This window comes from Cynoglossus semilaevis, chromosome 6 (assembly GCF_000523025.1).
Source record: "Cynoglossus semilaevis isolate Cse_v1.0 chromosome 6, Cse_v1.0, whole genome shotgun sequence".
NCBI lineage: Eukaryota > Metazoa > Chordata > Actinopteri > Pleuronectiformes > Cynoglossidae > Cynoglossus > Cynoglossus semilaevis.
Window position 1 is genome coordinate 4,810,280 of NC_024312.1, and position 22,588 is coordinate 4,832,867.

At 44.9% G+C, this 22,588-nt stretch overlaps 3 protein-coding genes across 6 annotated transcripts in view; 2 read left to right on the forward strand and 1 right to left on the reverse strand.

The window, feature by feature from the left end:
* The window catches only part of cmip (c-Maf inducing protein), a 16,304-nt gene extending 5,375 nt beyond the window's left edge, over nucleotides 1-10,929 (forward strand). Inside the window, exons 3-22 of the mRNA XM_025055995.1 lie at nucleotides 1-98; nucleotides 358-408; nucleotides 521-682; nucleotides 796-837; nucleotides 941-1,003; nucleotides 1,096-1,176; nucleotides 1,279-1,382; nucleotides 1,471-1,575; nucleotides 2,864-3,313; nucleotides 3,821-3,886; nucleotides 4,937-4,963; nucleotides 5,058-5,106; nucleotides 5,207-5,314; nucleotides 5,552-5,668; nucleotides 5,790-5,930; nucleotides 6,354-6,401; nucleotides 6,491-6,637; nucleotides 6,726-6,831; nucleotides 7,273-7,343; nucleotides 7,602-10,929. Coding sequence (XP_024911763.1) covers nucleotides 1-98; nucleotides 358-408; nucleotides 521-682; nucleotides 796-837; nucleotides 941-1,003; nucleotides 1,096-1,176; nucleotides 1,279-1,382; nucleotides 1,471-1,575; nucleotides 2,864-3,313; nucleotides 3,821-3,886; nucleotides 4,937-4,963; nucleotides 5,058-5,106; nucleotides 5,207-5,314; nucleotides 5,552-5,668; nucleotides 5,790-5,930; nucleotides 6,354-6,401; nucleotides 6,491-6,637; nucleotides 6,726-6,831; nucleotides 7,273-7,343; nucleotides 7,602-7,655 — 2,090 coding nt within the window. The 3' untranslated portion in view covers nucleotides 7,656-10,929. The remainder of the gene's footprint in view (nucleotides 99-357; nucleotides 409-520; nucleotides 683-795; nucleotides 838-940; nucleotides 1,004-1,095; nucleotides 1,177-1,278; nucleotides 1,383-1,470; nucleotides 1,576-2,863; nucleotides 3,314-3,820; nucleotides 3,887-4,936; nucleotides 4,964-5,057; nucleotides 5,107-5,206; nucleotides 5,315-5,551; nucleotides 5,669-5,789; nucleotides 5,931-6,353; nucleotides 6,402-6,490; nucleotides 6,638-6,725; nucleotides 6,832-7,272; nucleotides 7,344-7,601) is intronic.
* Nucleotides 10,930-11,429: 500 nt separating this feature from the next.
* Nucleotides 11,430-18,025, forward strand: kiaa0513 (KIAA0513 ortholog). 4 transcript variants are annotated; one of them, XR_003049817.1, is made up of 14 exons: nucleotides 11,430-11,574; nucleotides 13,373-13,863; nucleotides 14,503-14,602; nucleotides 14,839-14,912; nucleotides 15,079-15,149; nucleotides 15,493-15,700; nucleotides 15,813-15,844; nucleotides 15,948-16,020; nucleotides 16,114-16,191; nucleotides 16,350-16,379; nucleotides 16,650-16,730; nucleotides 17,149-17,243; nucleotides 17,333-17,622; nucleotides 17,684-18,025. XR_003049817.1 is itself a non-coding variant. In XM_008311399.3 (13 exons), exons 2-13 carry the CDS (start codon nucleotides 13,508-13,510, stop codon nucleotides 17,380-17,382), a joined length of 1,248 nt encoding a protein of 415 aa, XP_008309621.1. In that variant the 5' UTR covers nucleotides 11,430-11,574; nucleotides 13,373-13,507; the 3' UTR covers nucleotides 17,383-18,025. The 4 variants fall into 4 exon arrangements, 3 of the variants coding, with proteins under 3 accessions (XP_008309621.1, XP_008309619.1, XP_024911761.1); XM_008311399.3 differs by having other exon boundaries at nucleotides 17,333-18,025; XM_025055993.1 differs by lacking the exon at nucleotides 11,430-11,574 and adding an exon at nucleotides 13,042-13,145 and having other exon boundaries at nucleotides 17,333-18,025.
* A 136-nt stretch (nucleotides 18,026-18,161) lies between these two features.
* On the reverse strand, nucleotides 18,162-20,014 carry pdf (peptide deformylase, mitochondrial). Its single transcript, XM_008311400.3, has 3 exons — nucleotides 19,775-20,014; nucleotides 18,969-19,592; nucleotides 18,162-18,673 (listed from the first exon to the last, which is right to left on the reverse strand). Exons 2-3 carry the CDS (start codon nucleotides 19,576-19,578, stop codon nucleotides 18,516-18,518), a joined length of 768 nt encoding a protein of 255 aa, XP_008309622.1. The 5' UTR covers nucleotides 19,579-19,592; nucleotides 19,775-20,014; the 3' UTR covers nucleotides 18,162-18,515.
* Between the last annotated feature and the right edge of the window lie 2,574 nt (nucleotides 20,015-22,588).

Here is a 22,588-nt window from a genome sequence, read left to right on the forward strand (position 1 = left end):
CCTACAGTTCCATTGAGGACCTGCAGCTCCTGTCCTGGGACAACGCCCCCAAGTACTGCGTCCAGCTGAGTTTTCCTGGTGGGACCGTCCTGCTGCAGGTATTTAGAGCTAAGCTAACCTTTAGCTACATTCTTGACTCTTTTTTGCCAACTTAACCATCATTTTGGCTGGGATTCTCCTGGGTCTTTGGAAAGTGACTAACTTTGAGCCAGTGTTAAGACGTTAGTCATCGTTTGGGTAATTTAGCCGTGTTTTAGATTGTCAGCTAGATGCTTAGCTAATTTTAGCCTCTGGCTAACTTTTGTTGCTAACCATGAATTAGCTAAAGGTACGTGTGTGTGTGTGTTCAAACCACAGGCTGCTAACAGTTACCTGAGGGACCAGTGGTTTCACTCTCTGCAGTGGAAGGTGAGTCGGTACTTGTGTGTGTTCTCTTATCAGTTCCAGGTTCTGGTCCTGATAGAAAGGTGCTTGTGGTTAATTGGGGTTTCAAACCTGTCACTGCTGTCACACCTCGCAGAAAAAGATCTACAAGTACCGGAAAGTTCTGAACAACCCGAGTCGCTGGGACGTGGTGCTGAAGGAGATCCGAGCGCTGGTGGACATGGCTCTGAGCTCCCCCCTGCAGGACGAGTCCATCCACCAGGCACCGCTGCACATCATCTCCACCCTGCTGGCCGAGGTAGGAACTGCAGTATCAGTCTGTGTAAGGCCCTGTAAAAAAGAAAAAAAGATTTGAGCGTTAGCCCCACGTTAGCCCTCAGATCAATAATCTCTGTTGTTCCTGTGCCGCAGAACTCGAACCTCAGCGCCCAGGACCACGAGAACATCATCGTGGTGAGTTGTTATCAGGCTAGCCTGCTAGCTAACCTTTAGCTGTTTCTTGCATGTGCAGGTTGTTCATGATGTTAGCTTAACTCTGTGTGTGTGTGTGTGTCAGGCCATCGCTCCTCTCCTGGAGAACAACCACCCCCCCCCTGATCTGTGTGAGTTCTTCTGTAAGGTAAGGCTGTTTCCTGTTTGCTCTTCTTCTCTGTTCTCTGTTTTTTTTTCTTACTTCCTGTTTGTTGATGATGTCACTGCCATGTGTCGCAGCACTGTCGGGAGCGGCCGCGGTCCATGGTGGTGATTGAAGTCTTCACTCCTGTGGTCCAGAGAATCCTCAAACACAACATGGTAGGGAGGCAGGGGGCGCTGTTTCATCCGGTCTGGTATTTGGACCCAGGTTTCCTGGTCCAGAGCTGTGACTGTGGTTTTGTTGCTCCGTCCTCTGTGCAGGATTTTGGGAAGTGTCCTCGACTGCGTCTCTTCACCCAGGAGTACATCCTGGCTCTGAACGAGCTGAACGCTGGGATGGAGGTCGTCAAGAAGTTTGTCCACAGGTGAGAGCAGCTGTCCAATCAGCAGCAGAGGGCTAGGAACTGACCCCGTCTTTAATTCTGGACACTCTCTGCTCTGTGTGTGTTTCAGCATGCACGGTCCAACAGGACAGTGTCCTCATCCTCGTGTTCTGCCAAATCTGGTGGCAGTTTGTCTCGCTGCCATTTACTCCTGCTACGAGGAGTTCATCAACAGGTCAGTCACACACACACACACACACACGTCCAACAAATCGGACGAGGCCACAGAAGTCCGCCGAGAAAGTTAGTGATTTGAGCTTCGACCAAAGTCTGTCGAGAAAATCAAGGGGGGAAGAGAGGAGGGAGTCAGGGGACAGATGTGTCCTCTGTGAGTAGAGACTTCTGGGGAAAAAATGAGACGTTTGTCTCTCCTGGGCGAGAGAGGACAACATGAGAGGAGACACTAATGATGATGAGACCTAAACACAGCGTCTCTGTGGAAAATTACTGGAACATTTATAGTCTTGGCACAATAACTTTTAATTTGAACACGAGCACAGTTATTGAGTTGCAGTAGTTAAAGGTTAGCTTGATGCTAATCAGAAAATTAAAAAAAAGTGAAAGTGAAATCAGACGAGTGGAGATTATTGATCCTCCACTGCGACGCTGGTCAGAACATAAAAATATACTTTATATTTACAGTAATAATAATTCAGAATTATTATTCTGAGGTCACCAGGCGGTGTGTGCGTGCGTGTGTGTTTTTGTGTGTGTGTGTGTGTGTGTGTGTTTGCTCTGGTGAAGGAAATCCTCTCTGATGTTTGAGGATGAATGAGTTCCTGGCTGTAAATCAGATCGTGTCTCATTTCGCTGATCAGATTTCCCAGCAGCCTCTGCTGCAAATCACTCTTTATTTCCTTCACGATGGAACGGGAAATTACCCACAATCACTTGTGTGTTTGTTTAATCAACACAGAGACTAAAACGTGAACAACGTGGGCAGCAGCTGAATCAACAGAGACATGAACTCACCGTCTCTGGATCAACTCCTCGGGATGGGCTAACTGTTAGCTCGCCTCCACGCTAGCGCTCAGCTACTTTTATCTTGACTTACCGTCTAATATTTATACTTCTGATGTAGTATTTTAGTGTATTTTAAACTAAGCCCCTGTCGTTCTCGTGTCATTTTATTTTTATTAGCATTGATTTTTAATTAATCGTAGGAAGTGTTGCTGCCAAAAATGCTAAATTGAAATTAGCTTAGCAACGTACCATCAGGGTAACAGTTAAGTTTGGTAAACAAGGAGGATTTACTGCCCCAGGAACAGGAAAGTAGGGTTTTTATATTATTGTTTGTAAATCTAGCAGAGAAACAGCTCCCTCTACCTGCTGATGTTGGTCTGTTCTTATTCCACTCTGTAATTATTCAGGTTCAGAGTTCATTTCCATTTTTTTCTATTGAATTTATAGATTTGATTTTAACCGTCGGTCACTTCTCTCTCTGTTTGCTCCTCCCCCCACAGTCGGGACAACTCCCCCTCCCTGAAGGAGATCAGGAACGGCTGTCAGCAGCAGAATGAGCGTAAACCTCCGATGCCTCTGCGCCTGCTGCGTCCTGAGCCTCCCACGCCACCGCCTGCCACTGCGACGCTCCTTCCCATGTCCAACAGCCCCCAGCCCGCCCCCCCCTCTAACACCGCACCCTCGTCATCCTCCTCTTCCTCCTCGCCCACACCCTCGCTGCCCCTCTCTCCTCCCACCTCCGTCGTCAACTCCAGTGAGATCCTGGTGGAGCTGGAGCGCAACAACAACTCTGCCAACACCAAGAAGAAGAGCGCGCCTTTAGGGGGCGACAGCGAGCCCAACCTGATCGACTGTCTGCTGGTCAGCCCGGCTGTCAACACGTTGTCCATCCAGCTGCCCGCGCAGGCCGACCGGGTGCTGGGCTGCTTCGCCCTCATCCTCAAGATGCTGTGAGTTCACACACGATCCATCGAACGCCGCGCGGACGTCGGGTTAGCTAATCTGGTGTAGTTTGGGGGGTGGGGCGGGGTTTGTTTGAATGAGTTTTATTACAAACAGCTCAGTGACGGAGGATTGTTTTATGTTATTTACATTTGCTTACCATAGCAAACATGTCAGAAAGGGGGCGCTAATCTTCCATGGTAACTAAAGATGAAAAAACGACGACTTTGAAGGACAGAGTGAATGTGAGCGGTGCAGCCGTGATAACATCTGAGCTGGTCCACAGTCTGGGCTGCAGACCATGTTACTCAACTCTGGGTAACGTGATGCCGTCCACAGTAGCTTCCTTTCAGTCCACATCGCAGGTTTGCGTCATCGGAGCCTCGCGTTACAGCTAACGCTCCATCTTTTTGTTTCCTGACCGCAGTCACTCGGGCAACGCCCTCCACTGTTGGATTTTACAATGACTGTTTTTTTTTTCCTCTCTGTGTTTGTGCTGCGTCTGCGACCCACAGGTCAGACTACGACGACTGGAGACCTGCTCTGGCCAGTCTGCTGCAGCCCATCCCCTTCCCTAAAGAGTGAGTGGATCACACACAGACACCGTTTAGTATTTAAGTTCAAGTCTTTCATGAATGACCAGCTGCTGGTCCACTGATGCCCCCTGTGGTCAGTTTTATTTGAATGTATTTGAATATCTGGAGGCAGCAGCAGTTCATTAACCACTCTGACTGTCTGAGCTAAAATCTCTGATTTCCTCTATGGACTTTTAATATTTTAAAAAGTAAATTCACACAAGCAGTTTTTAAATAGTTAAAAGTTTAAATAGTTTAAATTCATTCTTCTTCTCTCAATAATGAATGAATTAAACGTAACTAAACGACTTCCTGGTTGATTTGAATCCACAGTCTGACTGTGACACAGATGTCAGTTTTAATGATGAGAGTTTTTAAACGTGGTTCAGTCTCCTTCACCGCCTCATGGTGGCGTCAGTGTCTCCAGGGACGTCTCTGCGCTTCTTAGAAACCTCTGCTGGGGCCCAACTGCCGACGTAGTGGAGGCCCTCCCTGAGCCCCCTGGGGGTGAGGAGCGACAGTGGCGTCCTCAGAGGGGGAGCTGTATAATTGGCCAAAAGCAGCCGCGGGCGTGGGCCGCGGGCCGCGGCTTCGCTCACGGCTTCATTAGCAGCGTCTCAGTTTGTTACTTGTGTTTTTTTAGTTGGGCTGGGACCCACATGTGGCCCAGCTGGGCTGCTGTTGCCCAGTCAATGACTTCAGGCGTCATTAGGAGAAGCAACAATACTCCCCCGATGAGTCAGGCACTAACGTGCTGGAACATCGGTGCACGCGGTGGTGTACACGGGTCACGCTTGTCAACATGTCACGTCACGTCAGCGCTGTCACGACAAAAAGTCAAAAAAAAATAGACCTTTAATTTAAAATGTCGGCAGTTTGAAGTTTTTTTTTTTTTTTACTCTTGTATGTAATATGAACACCCGGCCAACTGTGCTGTGTGCGCCCCCTGCTGACGGAAGTCTGCAGCTCACTTTGTTTGTCGCAGGTTTTAAAGAGTGAAAACTGTTCTCTCCCCCCCCCTCCCCGACCCCCCCGACCCCGTCTGTCTCTCTACAGGGCTCTGGCTCACGGCAAGTTCACAAAGTGAGTAGTGATGACATCACACTCAGCTGTGACATCATCAGCTCCTTTCACCCAATTAAAAAACTGACATTTTTATTTTCCTCTGTCCAAACAGAGAACTGAAGTATGTGATTCAGAGGTTCGCTGAGGACCCCCGCCAGGAGGTGTGTGTGTGTGTGTGTGTCTGGATATGTGTGTGTGCCGTGGATCACAGTGCTCATAGTGAGTGTGTGTGTGTGTGCGTGTGTGTGTGTGTCTCCTCAGGTTCACTCCTGTTTACTCAGCGTTCGTTCAGGTAAAGACGGCTGGTTCCAGCTCTACAGTCCAGGGGGCGTGGCCTGTGACGATGATGGAGAACTGTTTGCCAGTATGGTGCGTAAGGACACACACACACACACACACACACGATCAGTGAAAACAGTGAGTTCACAGAGACACTGGAGCTGCTGGTCCTCTGCTGCCCCCTGTGGTCAGTTTGTGTCACTACAGTGAACAGTGAAGACATCAGAGGTGAAACCAGCAGCTGTGGCGTCTCTCGGTGCACTGGTCTCATTGACAGACCTGCGTCTCCTTGTCTCCTTGTCTCCTTGTCTCCTCCTCGTCCTCCAGGTCCACATCCTGATGGGCTCCTGCTACAAGACCAAGAAGTTCCTCCTGTCCCTGGCAGAGAACAAGCTGGGTCCATGTATGCTGCTGGCCCTGAGGGGGAACCAGACCATGGTGGAGGTGTGTGTGTGTGTGTGTGTCCCAGACTGGTCCTCAGGACAGGTGAAAGACATGAACACGTGTTCACAGCCCTGTGTGTGTGTGTGTGTGTGTGTGTGTGTGTGTGTGTGTGTGTGTGTAGATCCTGTGTCTGATGTTGGAGTACAACATCATTGAAAACAAAGACACTCAGCTGCAGATCATCTCCACCCTGGAGAGCACCCAGGTGGGGCTGCGCATGTACGAGCAGCTGTGTGACCGCCAGAGGGAGCTAAAGGAACTGGTGAGTGAGAAAACACACACTCACACACACACACACACACACACTCACACACACATTAGACATCAGAATGATAAAGTGAGTTAGCAGAAGTTCTCGTTCTCTTACCACCTTTTCTCGGGAGTTCCTTAAGACTCAGTGCTGGGGCCCCTCCTCTTTTCCATGTAGCCCACCTGACTGGGCCGGATCATCGGGTCACACAGCACAAGAAATACCAGCAAAACCGGACCACAGTTGTTAGCGTGAATCCCGTTCCTCTCTGTGACCTCATCGTTGGTCCTCCTCGTTGAATAACAGCTTCTGCGGAACTCATAAATGTCCATGTAAATCATATCGGTTCACAGCTCCACCTACTGCGAGAATGGAGAACTTCTCCCTGTAGAACCTAGAACTCACCTCACCTGACCTTGTTTTCTCCCCCTGCAGCAAAGGAAAGGAGGTCCAACCCGACTGACGCTGCCGTCCAAGTCCACGGTCAGAACCTTCTCGCTCTGGTCAGCTGTTCGCTCTGAGGTTTGTCTGTCGGCCCTTCACTAAAGTACGTGTGTTCTTCACACACTCAGGATGCAGATCTGGCTCGGCTGCTGAGTTCTGGTTCCTTCGGGAACCTGGAGAACCTGAGTCTGGCCTTCACCAACGTCACCAGTGCCTGTGCTGAGCAGCTGATCAAACTGCCTTCACTGAAGCAGCTCAACCTGTGGTCCACACAGGTACACACACACACACACACACACACTCACTCCTCTGACGCTCTAACACTAATCTGTTTTTTTCTGTTTTTTTTTTCCGTGTCCTCAGTTTGGGGACGCAGGCCTGAGGTTGTTGTCTGAACACCTGGCCTGTCTCCAGGTCCTGAACCTCTGTGAGACTCCGGTCACTGACGCTGGGCTGCTGTCTCTGAGCTGTGAGAACACACACACACACACACACACATACCTTATCATCACTTATTGACAGTTCAAAGGTCTCTACAGGAGTGGACACAGGAGCTGATGGTCCACTGCTGCCTCCTGTGGTCAATTTGTGTCACTGAGTGCAATCTGAAGAAAGTATGTCAAACATCAAGTCACACATTTGAAGCAGCAGTGGATCAACAACGGAGCTAAAATGGCTAGTGGTTCCACAGTGTGGTTAACACGCCTGCCTCGGAACCAGAGGAACCTCATGCTTGATTATGTTAATCCTCCTTGGATAAAAACCTCACTGAATGTAAATCACATGAATGTAAAATCACTGATTTTCTTCAGTTTTTTGTCTTTTTATTGACCACAGCGCCACCTGTGTCCCAGACTGTACGTCTTTTAACCTGGACTGTCCCTTTAACTGCTCTGTGTCTTTGTTTCAGCCATGAAGAGTCTGTGCAGCCTGAACATGAACAGCACCAAACTCACTGCTGACACCTATGAGGACCTCAAGGTACTGCAGCACAGACACGATGATGTCTGATCCTTAAATACGTTTTTCTAAAATACAGACTTTTTAATACTTCGTGTTTGTGATTATTTCATTTTGACTGACCTTTGACCTGTAAAATTAAACACTGCTGTTCCCTGAGTCTGACATGTAGGTTGATTGTCACCAGAGTTTGCCATCTAGTGGTTGATCTGAGGTTTCTGGGTAATGCAGGAGAAAGTTGATGTTGATGATAACAGATATCTCTGTCTCTGTTCACAGGCCAAACTGCCAAACTTGAAGGACGTTGACGTTCGGTACACTGAGGCCTGGTGATGGCCTGGCCACGCCCATCAACACACCCACCTGTAAACGAACACACACTCTCACACACACACACACACACACACACACACCATGTCATCACTGCTAACGCCACAACCAGGAACTCTTGATGACATCGACGATGCCAGGATCATGTGACCAGAAGTGATATGCCAGTGGGGGGGGCGGGAAGGGGGGGGGCTCCATCAGAGTCACACATATCGCCAAAGCACGGTGTCGTCTGCTAAGAGGAACTGTCACGTGACCATGGACCTGGTCAATTCCTGTCCTTCCCTGGACCTTGTTATTACTTCAGATCAGAGGAGGCGGAGCCAGCCAATCATGGAGCAGTTTTCTGTCTCCGCCCCTCGTCCTAAATAACGTGCAATCTTTCCCCGTCTCCCCGTCTACCCTCCATTCTCCTATTGAACCCTGGAAATTTCCACACCCTTCACCACGCTGCCCTTAATCGTGGCCCCTCTCTGCTGCCGCCATGTGGCAACATCTGGACACTGCAGCTCACATTCCACTTTCTTCTTCTCTGATCTGCACACTGATGGTGTCTCATTAGAACTTGTAAAGATAGTTGTCTCCGTGGCTGACGCTCCGGTCGTTGTTTTGGGGGAAACAAAAAAAAGAGGTGCTACCTCCTGAGGAAGAAGACTGTGCCTAAAACCCCTTCAATTCACAAGATAAAAAAAAAAAACGGGAGAAAGAACTGAGGAAAAAAGGGTTTTTATCAACTTGAATGAACATATTTTTCCAGACGTTTGTGCTTTCATATACTGTGTGTTTCTATAGAACAGACGGAGAGAGGGCGTGGTGCGTGCTCCATGTTCCAGGAGCGCCCAGGAAACAAACCGCGGCCACGTTTGTTCCTGTTTTGTCTTCATTGTACATAACTCCGCCCACCACGACGTCCTGTCGCTATTTAATAGGACTGTAGCTGTAGCATTAGCCGTGGCAGTCTGGGACTGTCTGATATTTATGAAAAACAAAGAAAAAAAAACAACCAACAAACACTTTTATTCTGTCTAATGAAGTGACACCAGAAGCCAACAAAAGAGGGCGCCATATCAGGGATCTCTCTCTCTCTCTCTCCTGAACCAGATCGTTGGTGGTGAAGAACATGGGATTGGCTCACAGCGATGTGTAGGCGGAGCCATCACCAGCTGAGTTGTATATTTTCATATCTCCTGCTTTCACGATCGCTCCCTCTCTGTTTTTGTCATTTGACGTTTTTTGCGAAGTAGAAGAAAAAACGCAAAAGACCAAAAACAGTTGAATTTGGTTAGTTTTGTTCCGTCAGGCAATTGTGGGCGGGACTTGGGAGCCAACCTGCCTGGGGAGAGACACGGACGACATCTTGTCACTGATTCCGCCCCTAATCCCGCACTCCCTCGCTGAGTTCAAAGTGAAGGATCACAGTGCCTCCAGTGGATGTTTTGTTAAACTCTCTGTTCTGATTATTTAACTGTAAGAACGTTCGTCCACAGTCTGACACTTTTGGAATTTTGTTTTGAGAATGAGACAAGTTTGTTGTACATATTTTTATCCTGAAAGACTTAAAAACCACATCCTGCTAATACCCTCCTTTACTGTGGTAACTGCCCCCACACTGCCCCCACCTGTCAGGGTCTGTTCCAGTTGCCTCAGATGTTGAAAGCAGGGAAAAAAACACAAATTTTTCCAGTTTCCACAAATCTAGCCAAACCTGGTATTTGGTCGTTAATGGTTCCTGGTACTCGACCTACGTGAACTCGATAAGAAAGTCAGCAGAGTTCAAGTTCAAGGGTTCCACAGAACCAAAAATATATTCTTCGGAATTTCCACCAAATCCCCCGCCCCCCAACATTTCAACAGCATTGTGACAGTGATTGACAGGTGACAGGTCTTGTGACTGTGGCTCAGTTGGAGTCGATCCCTTCTGCTGTGGGGGATATTTATTTATTATTTTTTTAATATTCTTTTTAGAGCCAATGATTTTTTTTACCAAGAATTGCTTACAATCTTTTTTTAAATTGCCTTCATGTACCCCAAGGGTACCTGTGCCCCAGTTGAACCACAGCTACAGATGATACAGTAGCATTAAAAACTCTGTCTCAGGTCGAGTCCTTTGTTAACGTCTACACTAGCCTCTGTATGTAGGATCACTTTTAGCGTTAGTGCTACCTTGATGTCAGACTAAATTTCTGCATTTGGGGTAAGAGTGACACCTACTGTTTGTATTTGTTTATACAGAACTTAACAAGTTCCAAGTTAACAGGTTATATTACACAAAAACTAACTAAGCTAACATCCTAGTGTGGGTTTGTTAGCATGTTGGCTAAACTAGTCTAGTTCAGTCCACCACCAGTAGCACACTCACCAAAAAAGGGAAAAAAATGTGGCTTAGTATTTGTGACTAACGTTAGCATTGTAGCCATATCTTTAGGTAGCAAGCTAACATACATTTTTACATTACTGTGTTAAAGACACAGAAGCCAAACGTTTGAGAAAAGTGTACCACAGATATGTTGAATTTTTCAGAAGAGTTCATGACCAAATAAGAAAACAACTCCAGGGGGCGCTACAAGGATACTTCAATATATTTGGTGGAAAGTTTCCACATCCCAGGACGACTGGAACATTCTCTCAATTCCCTCTGTGTTGGTGGTAAAATCAGACGGTCGACTGTTTCTCTGTCACCTTCTATCTTCGCCCTGTCCACATTTTTATACGTCAACCAATAAGATAACAGCTAGCCGTCCAACCACCAGAAGCTTTTATTTATTGAGTGCCATGATGGTTTTTCTGTGCAGTCATCTTTGGTCCGACTCCTGGACCTCGTGCTCTTTGGTTTCCTGTCTGATGTACAGTGTATATAGTCATTGTCTCCTCCTACAGACAAACTGTTTCCTGTCCTCTTCCTCGCCTTCATCTCTGTGTGTGCGGTTGTTTTTGTTTTTAACACAAAGTGCACTGTAATCCAAGACAAAGCGTTTTCATCCACAATATCTTTTAAGTTGCTACGATTCGATTAATCCGACGTTAGTTTCCTGTGTTATCTTTTTGCATGTTGCTGCATCGTCTTTTTTTTTTTGTAATTTTGTTTATAAATGATTCTAAAATATGATAAAAGGGTCTGATCACTATCTCCCTGTGGATGCCATCCAACTGTTTTCTGATTGGTTGTTGCCAGGATCTGCCCACTGAGGCTCCACAGGAGTCTATTGGTCGAAGAAGTTGTGGTTTGATTGTTATTAATATTATTTAAAACAATAAAGAGAGAGAAAAGCCACTTTGATTTGACTAAACTGCTGTTTCCTCTGACACAAATCATATCACTGTAGTCATTATTGTACAAACTGATGTGTTACCTAAACATGTAGGAATAAAATGTCCAAAGAGTGCTCAAAAACTGGTATATTAAAAAAAAACAACTAAAGAATATAAAATCAAGAAATCAAAAAAAAAATTAGCAAAAATGAACGTGCTATAAGTTTTACATAGATATGAAAAAAAAAACAAAAAAACAACGACGTTCTCTAGAATATGCTTTACCCAAAAAGCTAAACGATCATTCAGATGAATTTATCGAATTATTGACTACTTTCTTATAGAATTGAATTTCAGACTCGGTAAATTGTTAAACTTTTAATTCTATTTTACTATGGAGTTATTGATATGTCTCTATAAATGTGTCATGTTTTTATTTATTTTTTCCTTTTTGACATAAACGTCACCCATATGTGCTTTTGTTTTGAAAAAACCACAGCTCTAAGAGTTGAGGCCTGGTTCTTGCTGATTGGCTGAGTAGTTTGTCCACGTCATTGGGTCCCCCTTTGGTGGGGTGGCTGGCGCCTGCGCAGTGGAGTGTTCACTCTGTTAGAGTAAAACAGCAGCAGAGACGTGAGGTTCGTCAGTGTTCTTCAGTCGTGTCCTGTTCTAGGTGAGTTTTATTCCTTTTTTCACTGCTCTGTATTATTTACTACTGATACGGTTCGGTTTAATTGTTATTTAAACACGCTCTTTGTGTACGTGTTGTGTCACGGCTAAATTGCTCCCCCTGCTTTTCCTCTTGTCGTTGTTTTTAACGTGACGTGTTTTTATTTTCTCCCGTGAGACACCGGTGGTTCCCCCGCCTTAGAGTGACCCCTCCTGGTTGACGAACCTTCGAGGTTCCTTCTCCTCTTCCTCCCCCTCCTCTTCCTGAAAATGGCTCCGTCGCGTTCTCTACTTTTTCAGGAAACGTCACGTTGCAGCAGCAGTGGTGTCACCGGTCGTCTGCTGTACTGCCGTGATTAATCGATTATTTTTATCATCCACTATTGATTTCTTATTCATGGTCCAAATTCTCCAACAGTATATTAAATATTCCAACTCAGGATTTAACGTTGGTCTGTAGCGAGACCACCCTCTGCTGGACTAAGTAAGGACTACTTCAAATAGACTGACCCTGACATTTACAATAATTTATTACACTAATAGTTTATAAAGCTGCACCGTGAATCTGCTGCTACAAACAACCTATCAGACAACAGCTAGTAAATGCTAGCACCTCTGCTATAATTAGCATCTGTTATCAGGTGTGTGACTCACGTCCACTTGGTCCTGACGGCTCCAGTATGATCCATTACCATTCAGTACCATCTATGGTTGTTTTTTTCCCTACTACTCCAGAGGAGGGCGCACCTCGACGACGTTATAACGTGAAGTCGGGAAGGAAGTGAGAAACAACACGATGGACTGTGAATTATACAGTTAGACACAGTTAAATCCCGAACATATTTATCAACCAAACTCAGTGTTTTGTTGTTGTTGTTTTCTTTAATTATACACAGTGGAAATCCACTGTCTCTTTATCTCTCTTTTATCCAGTAGGATTGTGGGTAATGAGAGGACATCAGTGCCCTGTGAATGAGATGTAGTCCACAGGCTGCACTGTAATGTAATAAATCTGTCAGTGATGCGGAAAAAATGTGATATATATTATCTGCGTATATGTTTATCATAAAAAGAGCGAGAGAGAGATTTCCCACAGTGACAAGCAGTGACCACAGGAGGCAGCAGTGGGCCAGCAGCTTCTTAATGTCTCAGTGAGCTAAAATTGCTGATTTTCTCTATGGACTCTGGTGTGGTTCAGGGAATGTTTTATAAACTAAAGTCTGATGTTGTCTCTAACTGTCAGGTGAATGTGTGAATGGAATATTTTTATTTCAAAGACTTTTTTTCTGTTGACGACCATTAGGTGAGAAACAGAGAACCACCAGAAGGACGGCGAGAACCACGGACACTGTCAAAGTCATAACAGTGCCTGTGATATTCAATTATAATCTGGATGATTCGTGTGGTTGTAGTCTAACTCTTAAATTAGGGCAATTGTCAACATAGACTAAACTTTAAGTTTAGTTTAGTTTAGATGAGACACAGACGACAGGATGTTGACTTCACTGACAACCACTGAAACAGGAAACAAAGAAAACTTCACATCTGACCTATTTCAACTGGCAGAAACATCCGGTAGGTCTGTTGTCAAAGTGTGGCAACAGACACACACAGTTACATTTCAGTGAACCATTTGGTGCTCAGACGTAATATGAGTTCTGAGAAACTTGTAACCACTCAGAAAAAAAAATACAATGCATAGTGATAGGTGGCGCCAGAGCACAACCTCACCTTAGGCACTGGACTGGCTAAAACCGACTGTGTGTAAAACCTTTCCATTATTTTGTCTTTTCCATCCACAGATGCACTGATTGTGTGAGCACTGCTGGTGTCAGTGCCCTCAGGTGGCGGGAGGAGGGACTGCACTGACAGTACCCCCCAATGGTCCTGCAGGGAGAAACACACTTTAATAAAAGGAGCTGTTCCAGTTTCTGACCATGGAGGGCGTCAGCATTCAGAACCTGATAGACTTTGACCTTCCTGCAGAGGTCAGTGTCCTGAGCATGGACGCAGGTCAACAGCAGGGTCACAGAGAGACCTTCGGTTCAGGGTCTTCCACAGAGGCCCACCTGAGGGACACAGACGTCTCTCAATACCAGGAAGATGGAGGAGGTGACGACAGCGATGCCACAGAGTCAGCGGACAGTGTGAACGACATGGAGTCACCGAGCCACACGGGGGCACTGAGGAGGTCTTCGTCTTCATCTACACACAGCAGGGAGGACGCTGATGCTGAGACACTGGAGGGGAGGACGTTCATGAAGGACTACGTACAGAAGATTTTCCACGGAAAGTAAGTAGAGTCGACAGAAACCAAACTTTAGATCAGTTAGTGATGTGGGTGTTGGAACAGAACGTGGGAAGAACTTGTTCCACAGACACCAACAGTGTTTTCCAGTGTTCCTTATTTTGGCTCTAACTGTTTTTGTTGGTGTTGTTTTACTGCTAAGGTGGTTTTTAACTACATCCAAGCTAACGTTTGGTTATTTTGTTGGATAGGCCTGTCCGATGAGCTCAGCCGACCTATATTATCAACCTGATATTATCGGCCCGATATTAGCATAATTATGTAATATTTGTAAGAATTATTATCGTTTTTTCCTCCAACAGTGAAAACCCATTAACCCAATGCCTGGGTTTGGCCAAATGATGTGTGCAGTAAAAATAGTTTTAGGCAAAAAACGTCTGTATATGAAAGTCAAAGTCACTAGATGGCAGCATTGCAGCTCATTTTATAAATTTATTTTAATAATCAGGGGATTGTATGCAGAATGCTTTCCAGATTTATATCAATATTGGTTGATATTGAAATTGGAAAGGAAGTGTTTGGACAATATTGGCATATCAGATATCAGCAAAAAAGTTAATGTCGAACATCCCTACTTCTGACTTTTTCATTAAATACAGTGTGGTCTCTTGTGTGTGTGGTCAGGGAGGACTTCGACCAGGAGGAGAAGGCTCTGTTTGGACAGCTGTGCAGTGGAGACGCCACCAAAGGTCGGCAGTGGTTCGCTCAGTATGTCAGCGCTCAGGTGAGGAAGACGTGACCACTGACCTTCACACTTGGAATCATGAGAGTAAAACTCAGCAGTGATTGTTGAGGTGGTGCAGTGGGTTGACCTTCAGGTGCAAGGTCAGGAGTTCAATTTCCAAACTCTTCAAACCAATGACCAGTTACTGCCTGACCTCATCATCATCAGGGTTAATTGATATTAATGATTCGTAAAAAAATTAAACTCTGTGTGTGTGTGTGTGTGTGTTTCCACAGCGCTCTCACTCCAAGTGTGTGTGTGAAGCCTCCTTCTACAGACTGGTCCAGTCGTTTGCACTTGTTCTCTTTGAGTGAGTTCCTGTTCCTGTTGTTGTTGTTTTTCTGACTGTAGTTCAGTCGAACACTTCAGTCAAGATTGAAAAGTTATTTAAACTGAACTTTGAACTGAAATACGTCGTTTTTACACTTCTATTAAAGGTGGATCATGTTTTTAATACCAGTATGACTGTGTTCCAGGTGTTACCAGGTGGACGACTACAGTCCAGCGAAGAACCTCATGACCATGTGTTTCACCTATTATTACATCGGTGAGACACAAACAACATTTTTTTTATTTGTAAGAACTTTCTTCCCACGTTTCGTATTAACACCTGAATGTCACTTGGGCTTCGTAGGGACCTGACATCTTTGTTTATTAGTGAGTCAATACCAACGATTTTAGGCGCATACTGCCTCCTACTGTACTGGAGTGTGTAGTGTCATGGTATGACCAGTGACTTTTTATAAATCTTGATTGAATCTAGTGTGTTAGCAGTGAGCTGGTGTGTAGAGTTTTAACGTCCGACGGACAGTGACGATGACCGTGGCTGTAGACGTCAGGACAGTTTTTTTCTGTTAACAGTCGGGTTTGTCAACGTTCTTATCCTTCAGGGAAGTGTCGTCCGTCTCCGTCAGAGCTGCTGGAGCCTGGTGCTCCACCCGCTGCTCTGGACCTGTACCTGAACAAAGCAAACTCCTGGCTGTCGGGGAAGAAGGACCAGGCCGAGCGCCTCCTGAAGAACACGTCCAGGACTGACGTCAAAGGATTCTTCGGAGGACTGGAGAGTAAACTGAGGAGCAACGTGACCCCAAAGACTGAGTGAGATGGAGACTCACTGTGACTGTCAATCACAGCAGTGATGACTGCACGGCTAACCTTCATCCTCTCTCCCTCCCTCCCTCCCTCCCTTTCTCTGTGTTCTGGTCTCCAGAGAAGGAACAGAACTACAGTCCATGTCTCCAGGTACAGAGGACAGAGTTTGACTGGACGTCACAGCAGTGTTTCATGTTTCACTCATGTTTCCTCTCCTCCCCATCCTGCTCCTCCCCCTCCTGCGCCTCCTCAGTGTCCGAGGTTCCAGTGGAAAAGAAAGGAGAAAAGATTTACCTGTACACTCACCTGAAGCAACAGCCAATCTGGTGAGTGGTCATAGGGGGCGCCAAATCCTGCAACAAAATTGTTGTTGTTGTTGTTGTTGTTGTTGTGCTCAGCGTTCTGTTCTCCGTTCTCAGGCACTCGCTCCGGTTCTGGAACGCCGCCTTCTTTGATGCTGTTCACTGTGAGAGGAAGAAACGCTCTCCAACCACCAGGTGACAGCAGTCAGTCAAACCTGAGAATCTAAAGTGAGAGGGAGAAACCTGTCCTCTGCATCATCCCCGTGTCTACTTCTTCTTCTCCTCCTCCCCCTTCTGTCTTATCTTCTTCCTCTCCTTCTCTCCTTGTCCTCCTGTTCCTCGTTGCCTTGCAGAGGAAGGCAGGACGAAGACAAAGACCCGAGGTCTGACCTTTCACTTTTCACACTGCTGCCCCCAAAAATTCAAACAAAGAGAAGTGAAGTGAAGTGATGGTGATGAAAGTCAGAGAGGAAGAGAAAGAGGAAGAAGGATGTCGCTGTAATCTTTTGTTCAGATTTAACTCATTGACACAAAATCACTGATTTCCTCTATGGACTTTGGTGTGGGAAACAGTCCTTGACCTTTAACCTCTGTGCCTCTGGTCCTGACTTTGATCTGTAGAGCCTAAACCCTGATCTTCCTCCTCACTGCAGGGAGAAGTGGTGTCACATGACGGTGGAGGAGAGAGAGGATCGTTCTAAAATTGACGAGAACATCGCCTTCGGTCAGCTGGGGTGAGAAGACACTGTTACTGCTGCTGCTGCTGTTACTGCTGTTACTGTTACGGCTGTTACTGTTACTGCTGTTACTGTTACGGCTGCTGTTACTGTTACTGTTACTGCTGCTTTTACTGCTGCTGTTACTGCTGTTACTGTTACGGCTGTTACTGTTACTGCTGTTACTGTTACGGCTGTTACTGTTACTGCTGTTACTGGTGCTGTTACTGTTACTGCTGCTGCTACTGCTGTTACTGTTACTGCTGTTACTGCTGCTGTTACTGCTGCTGCTGTTTTTACATGGGCTTTAATGAAGACCTTGGACTATGTGGGAACATGGTCCGTCAGTTAGACCTGATAGTATCAGCAGTAGTGAGGTCGGACCAGTTAAAGGTGCAGACAGTGATTATCTTTGACATTTGTCCTGTTTTTCCAGAACATTCACTCACAACATGTTGGCGTTTGGTCTGAGTGAGAAGCTGTGTAAGGACTTCCTGAAGAAACAGGCTGTGATTGGAAACCTCAACCCAGGTGAGATGTGTGTGTGTGTGTGTGTGTGTGTGATGTGTGTGTATTCATCATCAGTAAAATCACACCTCTTCCTCTGTGTGTGTTTCCAGAACAGTACAAGTTACTGAGTGAACACATAGAGAAAATGGCAGCTGACTGAACAACGAGGACAGTGGGGGCGGAGCTTTATGATCACATGACCCTAGTCACCTGACTGAGTTGATGTTTTTTTCATTTGTTTGGTTCCTATTTTTGTCCTTAGTGCAGCAATAATGACTGTAACCAACAACAACAACAACAACAGTATCATAAATGTAGTAGATGTCACCACTAGATGTCACTGATGAAGACATTGATGACATCTCCACTGCCTGGTAGTCGTCTTTCTAATAATGTAAAAATGTGAATTTCTTTCATGATGACTGCTGTTCAGTTCTTCCTCTGACCACTGGGGGTTGAAACAGTTTCTGGTCAATCAATCAATCAAAACCAAAAATTTGATTGATTGCTGTGTGAATCAATTTTTGTAAAAAAATGTAAATATTTCCAATATTTAAACAAGTGTTTGTTGTGTATTTTGATGAATTTCTGTGAATCAAAAAATTTAAATGTTTTGGGTTTTTTCTTTTTCTTCAAAACAAACACTGAGATTGTCCACATCTCCCTAGTGGTTACATGTAGTATTGTAACTGCAACTTTTTGTCTGTCTTTGTTTTACACATTTAACACATTTTTGAATGACCTTGTTCTTAAAAGTTACTGCTAATTGTTGTTTGAAACACGATAAAAAATATAATTTTTTTCTGATTTTCTGTATGTGTCAAATTTACCATCAACAACATTTTTATAAAACATAAATCACATCTTTATGTCACTGTTGGACAAAACATTCCAACTGAAAACTAAAGCTTGTAAACATCACCACTCACACCAAACCTCATGGAAAAATTGTATGATTTAATCAACAGACACAGGGGCTGCCCCCTGTGGTCAGTGTTGGGAGTTTTTTGCCTTTGTCGTGAGTGAACATGAAAAGTCGTGTTGACTCATGTCCAGGACATGTCCCCGATCCTGGTCCTTGTCAGTGTAGTTACATAACCTTGGTCACATGACTGCAGGCTGTTCAGTGATTGGTCAGAAACAACAAAGCTCAGGATTCATTCAGGTTTCATTTTTTTCATAAAACATAAAACAAAATTCCTCCACCAATCAGGGGGCTGTGTGCCGCTCCTCCGCCACATTTCCATAGTCCAGAGTACTGTTTGTGGTTCTGGTCCTTGTGGGACAGAACAGTCATTCCAGCTGCTGCGGCCAGTGGATGTTGATGAAGGTCTTGGTGTCCATGTGATCGATGTAGAGGACGCCGTTCAGGTGGTCGATCTCATGCTGCAGGATACGGGCAGGCCAGCCGCTTGCCTTCCACGTCACCGCTTCGCCTTTTTCATTCAGACCTGCAGAAATACCACAAAAAGTCACAGCACAAATGTCAGCCTGGGCTAAACCAACAGTCTGTTAGCCAAATGATCACAAAGGTTAGCTACGATGTAGTAAAAAGCCATACAAACATCCAAAGCTAACATCGCTCCATGCCGAAGCGTGAAGGAATGTCACTCACACTACGCCTTGAATCTGGACTTTAGGGGGCAATCGTGTTTGGGCGCACTACAACGGTCCCAGTACAGTGCCATCAGTGGCCCTAGAGCCAGACTTTGAATACAAACGATTGTACCAGAATAAAAGTCGTACCAGACACTTCCACAGACAGGAACCGAGGAACCACAGCGGAGAACCCGACAATGCTCTCACAGCCTTCCTGAAAACTCGCGGTCCGTGCGTCCAGAACCCTGAGCTCCGGGTTGATGAAGATCCTCAGAGGTTGGACCGACAGACCGCGGGCTTTGATTGACGCCACCGAGCTCTCCTCCAACATGCTGTAAGGATATTCCAGCATGATGATCCGGAGCGGCACCCCCACCTGGGGAGCACTCAGTCCCACACACTCCAGTTTACGCATCACCTTCACCATGGTGCTGATGACCGCCTGGACCTCAGGCCCCGTCACCTCTGCGGGGTCCACAGCGGCGGCGCAGGAGCGCAGCACCGGGTTTCCAACATGGCACACGTGGCTGTATGGTGGAGTGGGCGGAGCTATGACCTTTCGTTTCATGTAGCTGAAGAAGGAGCGCACCTTGACGTGGCTGCAGTAGCATCGAGGACAGGCTGCTGCTGGTCCTGAGGTCAGAGACAGACCAGCAGGGGTCGCTGTAGCCAAACGTACAGCTGAACCTCTGGCTGCAGAAAGTCTGAGAGTGGACACAGAGAGATGGAGTGTAGACTTCAACGATCTCAGGTTCATGGTGGCGCTGCAGCCTGGGAACAACAGGGTTTAAAGTTACTCCACAGAGATTAACAGTTCCTTTGGCTCACATGGACCCATAGACGGTGCTGCCGCCTGTGGCCAGTTTGTGAAACTGAAGTATACGTATATGAAGGAAACAGTTAACACATTAAAGTAACAAAATAAAAAAATAAAATATATATATTTAACTTACCGATGTCTTCACGGAGTTTCTCCGTGTACTTTTGCTATAGAGGACGCGCTATACGAACGCTACACTCCCGCCGTAAATGCTGACAAATAACGAAATTAACTAATTTTCTTCTTATTTGAAATATCAGACCGGAACACAAACATTCCATTGAATAGTCCTTTAATTAATACTTCTGTTTCTATGTTTTCTTCTCTCTCCGTCCTTGTCAGCCACCATGTTGGTTAGTTGGCCGCTGTTTCCGGTTGCCGGGTTTTCCCTTCACAATAACAGTCCGAACAGGTTGGTCCTTGTGTTACGGAATTGATATTTCAACATTTATTTTCTAAAAGAGCGGATCCAAAAATAGTTACATCGGGGGCAAATGGTCGGAGTATGATGGCCTCGATGTAACTATTTTTGGATAAGATGACCTGGATGACTGAGAACTTACACAGGCTAAAAGAGCGGATGTATATGTAAATACGACCCGGAAATGATTCTTTGCCTTTCCAAATAAAGGCGTAGAGTCTTTTTTTGGATGTTGACGGTCGATACTTGTCAGTACATGTTCAGCAGCAGGATGGGAGGGGGCGGAGGAGCGGGCGATATTGACGACCTACGGTGTTTTAAATACCGCGGTTCACCCAGGTGTCCACTCCACGACAGGTAATGGAGGACAGAGAAGTGCTTACTGTCGACGCAGTCACTAAAGTGGAGTCGTTTAAAAAGTTTCCTCTGTGGATCATAGAGTATGTTTGGGCTCATAAGACCCTGGACCTACAGGAAGGTGGGCTTCGGTTTCACTTTTTACTCTACGATAAATATCCTGAAATTGGCTTTTTTTATTGGACTATTTAGCAACATTTATATAAAATATAAATATATAATATTTCAATTGTTTTTTTAATTACAAGGTTATAAGAGCATTAAAAATGGCAATAACCATTTTCTATATGGAACAGACATTTCGTGATGTTTAACATGTGTAATATTAACAGTTTTTATCTGTAATTCTTTTAATTAAAAAACACTCATGCAAATGCTTTTATCCGATATGGTAATTTCGTTTTTTATCTTTACAACATTTTTAAACCTTTGCAATATTTGAAAATAATGTATGTATATTATAAATAATTCATGTTTTTCATGTCTTTTTTTCAATTGTTTTTTTAATTACAAGGTTATAAGAGCATTAAAAATGGCAATAACCATTTTCTATATGGAACAGACATTTCGTGATGTTTAACATGTGTAATATTAACAGTTTTTATCTGTAATTCTTTTAATTAAAAAAAAACACTCATGCAAATGCTTTTATCCGATATGGTAATTTCGTTTTTTATCTTTACAACATTTTTAAACCTTTGCAATATTTGAAAATAATGTATGTATATTATAAATAATTCATGTTTTTCATGTCTTTTTTGAGACACATTTTATATATTATTATTAAGTGGTAGTCAGTTCCGGTCTCTTCTTCAGCTAATCCTGAACTTTTCATCATTGTTTCCTGTTTCTTTTTTCCTTTTCAGTGATGGCTTCATGTGATTGGCCGGACATTGGTTCTCAGCCTCTCAATTTAGAGGATTCGTGGAGGCTTCGAGTGGCCTCAGCTCAGATGTTCTACATCGTGAAGAACAGAGACGTTCAGCACTTTGACAAAGTAGTGAACTTTCTGGAAACTACGCACAGACTTCTGCCCAGACTGGTGGCTCCTCTCAGACACATGAAGCTCATGTTTGGACTCAAGACCATGGTGAGGATCCAACCGTCCTGTTTTAGCTGGTGTTGTTGACATAGGTTACATTTGCGTGATATCTTTTGGCTAAATCGTATGTTTTGTTGAAATTCGATTTCATTTAACTTACCTGAAATATCGTTAAAACATTTGTTAATTAAATCAAGCCCTTCTCTTTGAATATTTTATAAAAAAAGTTTGGGTAAAAACTGACTCAGAGCTCCCTCTACTGGATCAAAGTTGTATTACAGATGATTCAGGTGAGGCAGCGTGTACGGAGAGAAGTGGAGTTCAGTGTGTTGTGTTTGTCGCCCTCAGGTGGTCATGTGGATGCTGCAGCAGGGGCGAACAGTTGATACTATGTTAAAAATCAATCAGTTCTTCCCGAGGGAACTGCCTCAGTACCAGGACCAGTGTGTAAGTGATCACCTGGTTAGTCTTCTGACTCTGATGTCACCTGGTGTGTGTGGTCATCAGGGCAGTCACAAAGTCTCATGATGTTGACTAAAACAGATTCTGGTCTAGAACCTTCTGAATTTGTTTCTTTTTCTGAGAACACCATTTAAAGAACTGTGTTTTAATTTTGACTTTGTACTTTTTATAATTTAATTTTATGTTAAAATAATCTTCCCGAAAAATGTTTGTGTTGTTCTTCAAACAGACTCAGCATGAGAGGTTCCTCATGAAGAAGAACATCAGGGACTTCAGAACCTTTGCCCAAACACTTGCCATGAACAAGAAACAACGGAAAAATTATATGAAGGTAAACAAAAAAGACAAACAAAAACATCTAAACAGAAAAATACATCCTTCAAAAGAAGAAATACCTTATTTACCATGAGGTTACCCACAATCCCCAGCTGCTGAGTGGCTGCTGTAGTTATTGACAGTCTTCATGGTCAGTGTGTGAGGAGAACAGAGCTGTCAGTCAAACAGGTTTTCTGAGCTGAATCTGGACACAGTCAGGGTCAGTGAACCCATGTTTGAGCCAACTGTAAACAGCCGTTGACAACAGCCAATGAGAAAAGCAGGCTGGGACGCAGGAAGTAGAGCCAGAAGGCAACAAGAAATAGAGAGTCACACACTCATGCCAAGGT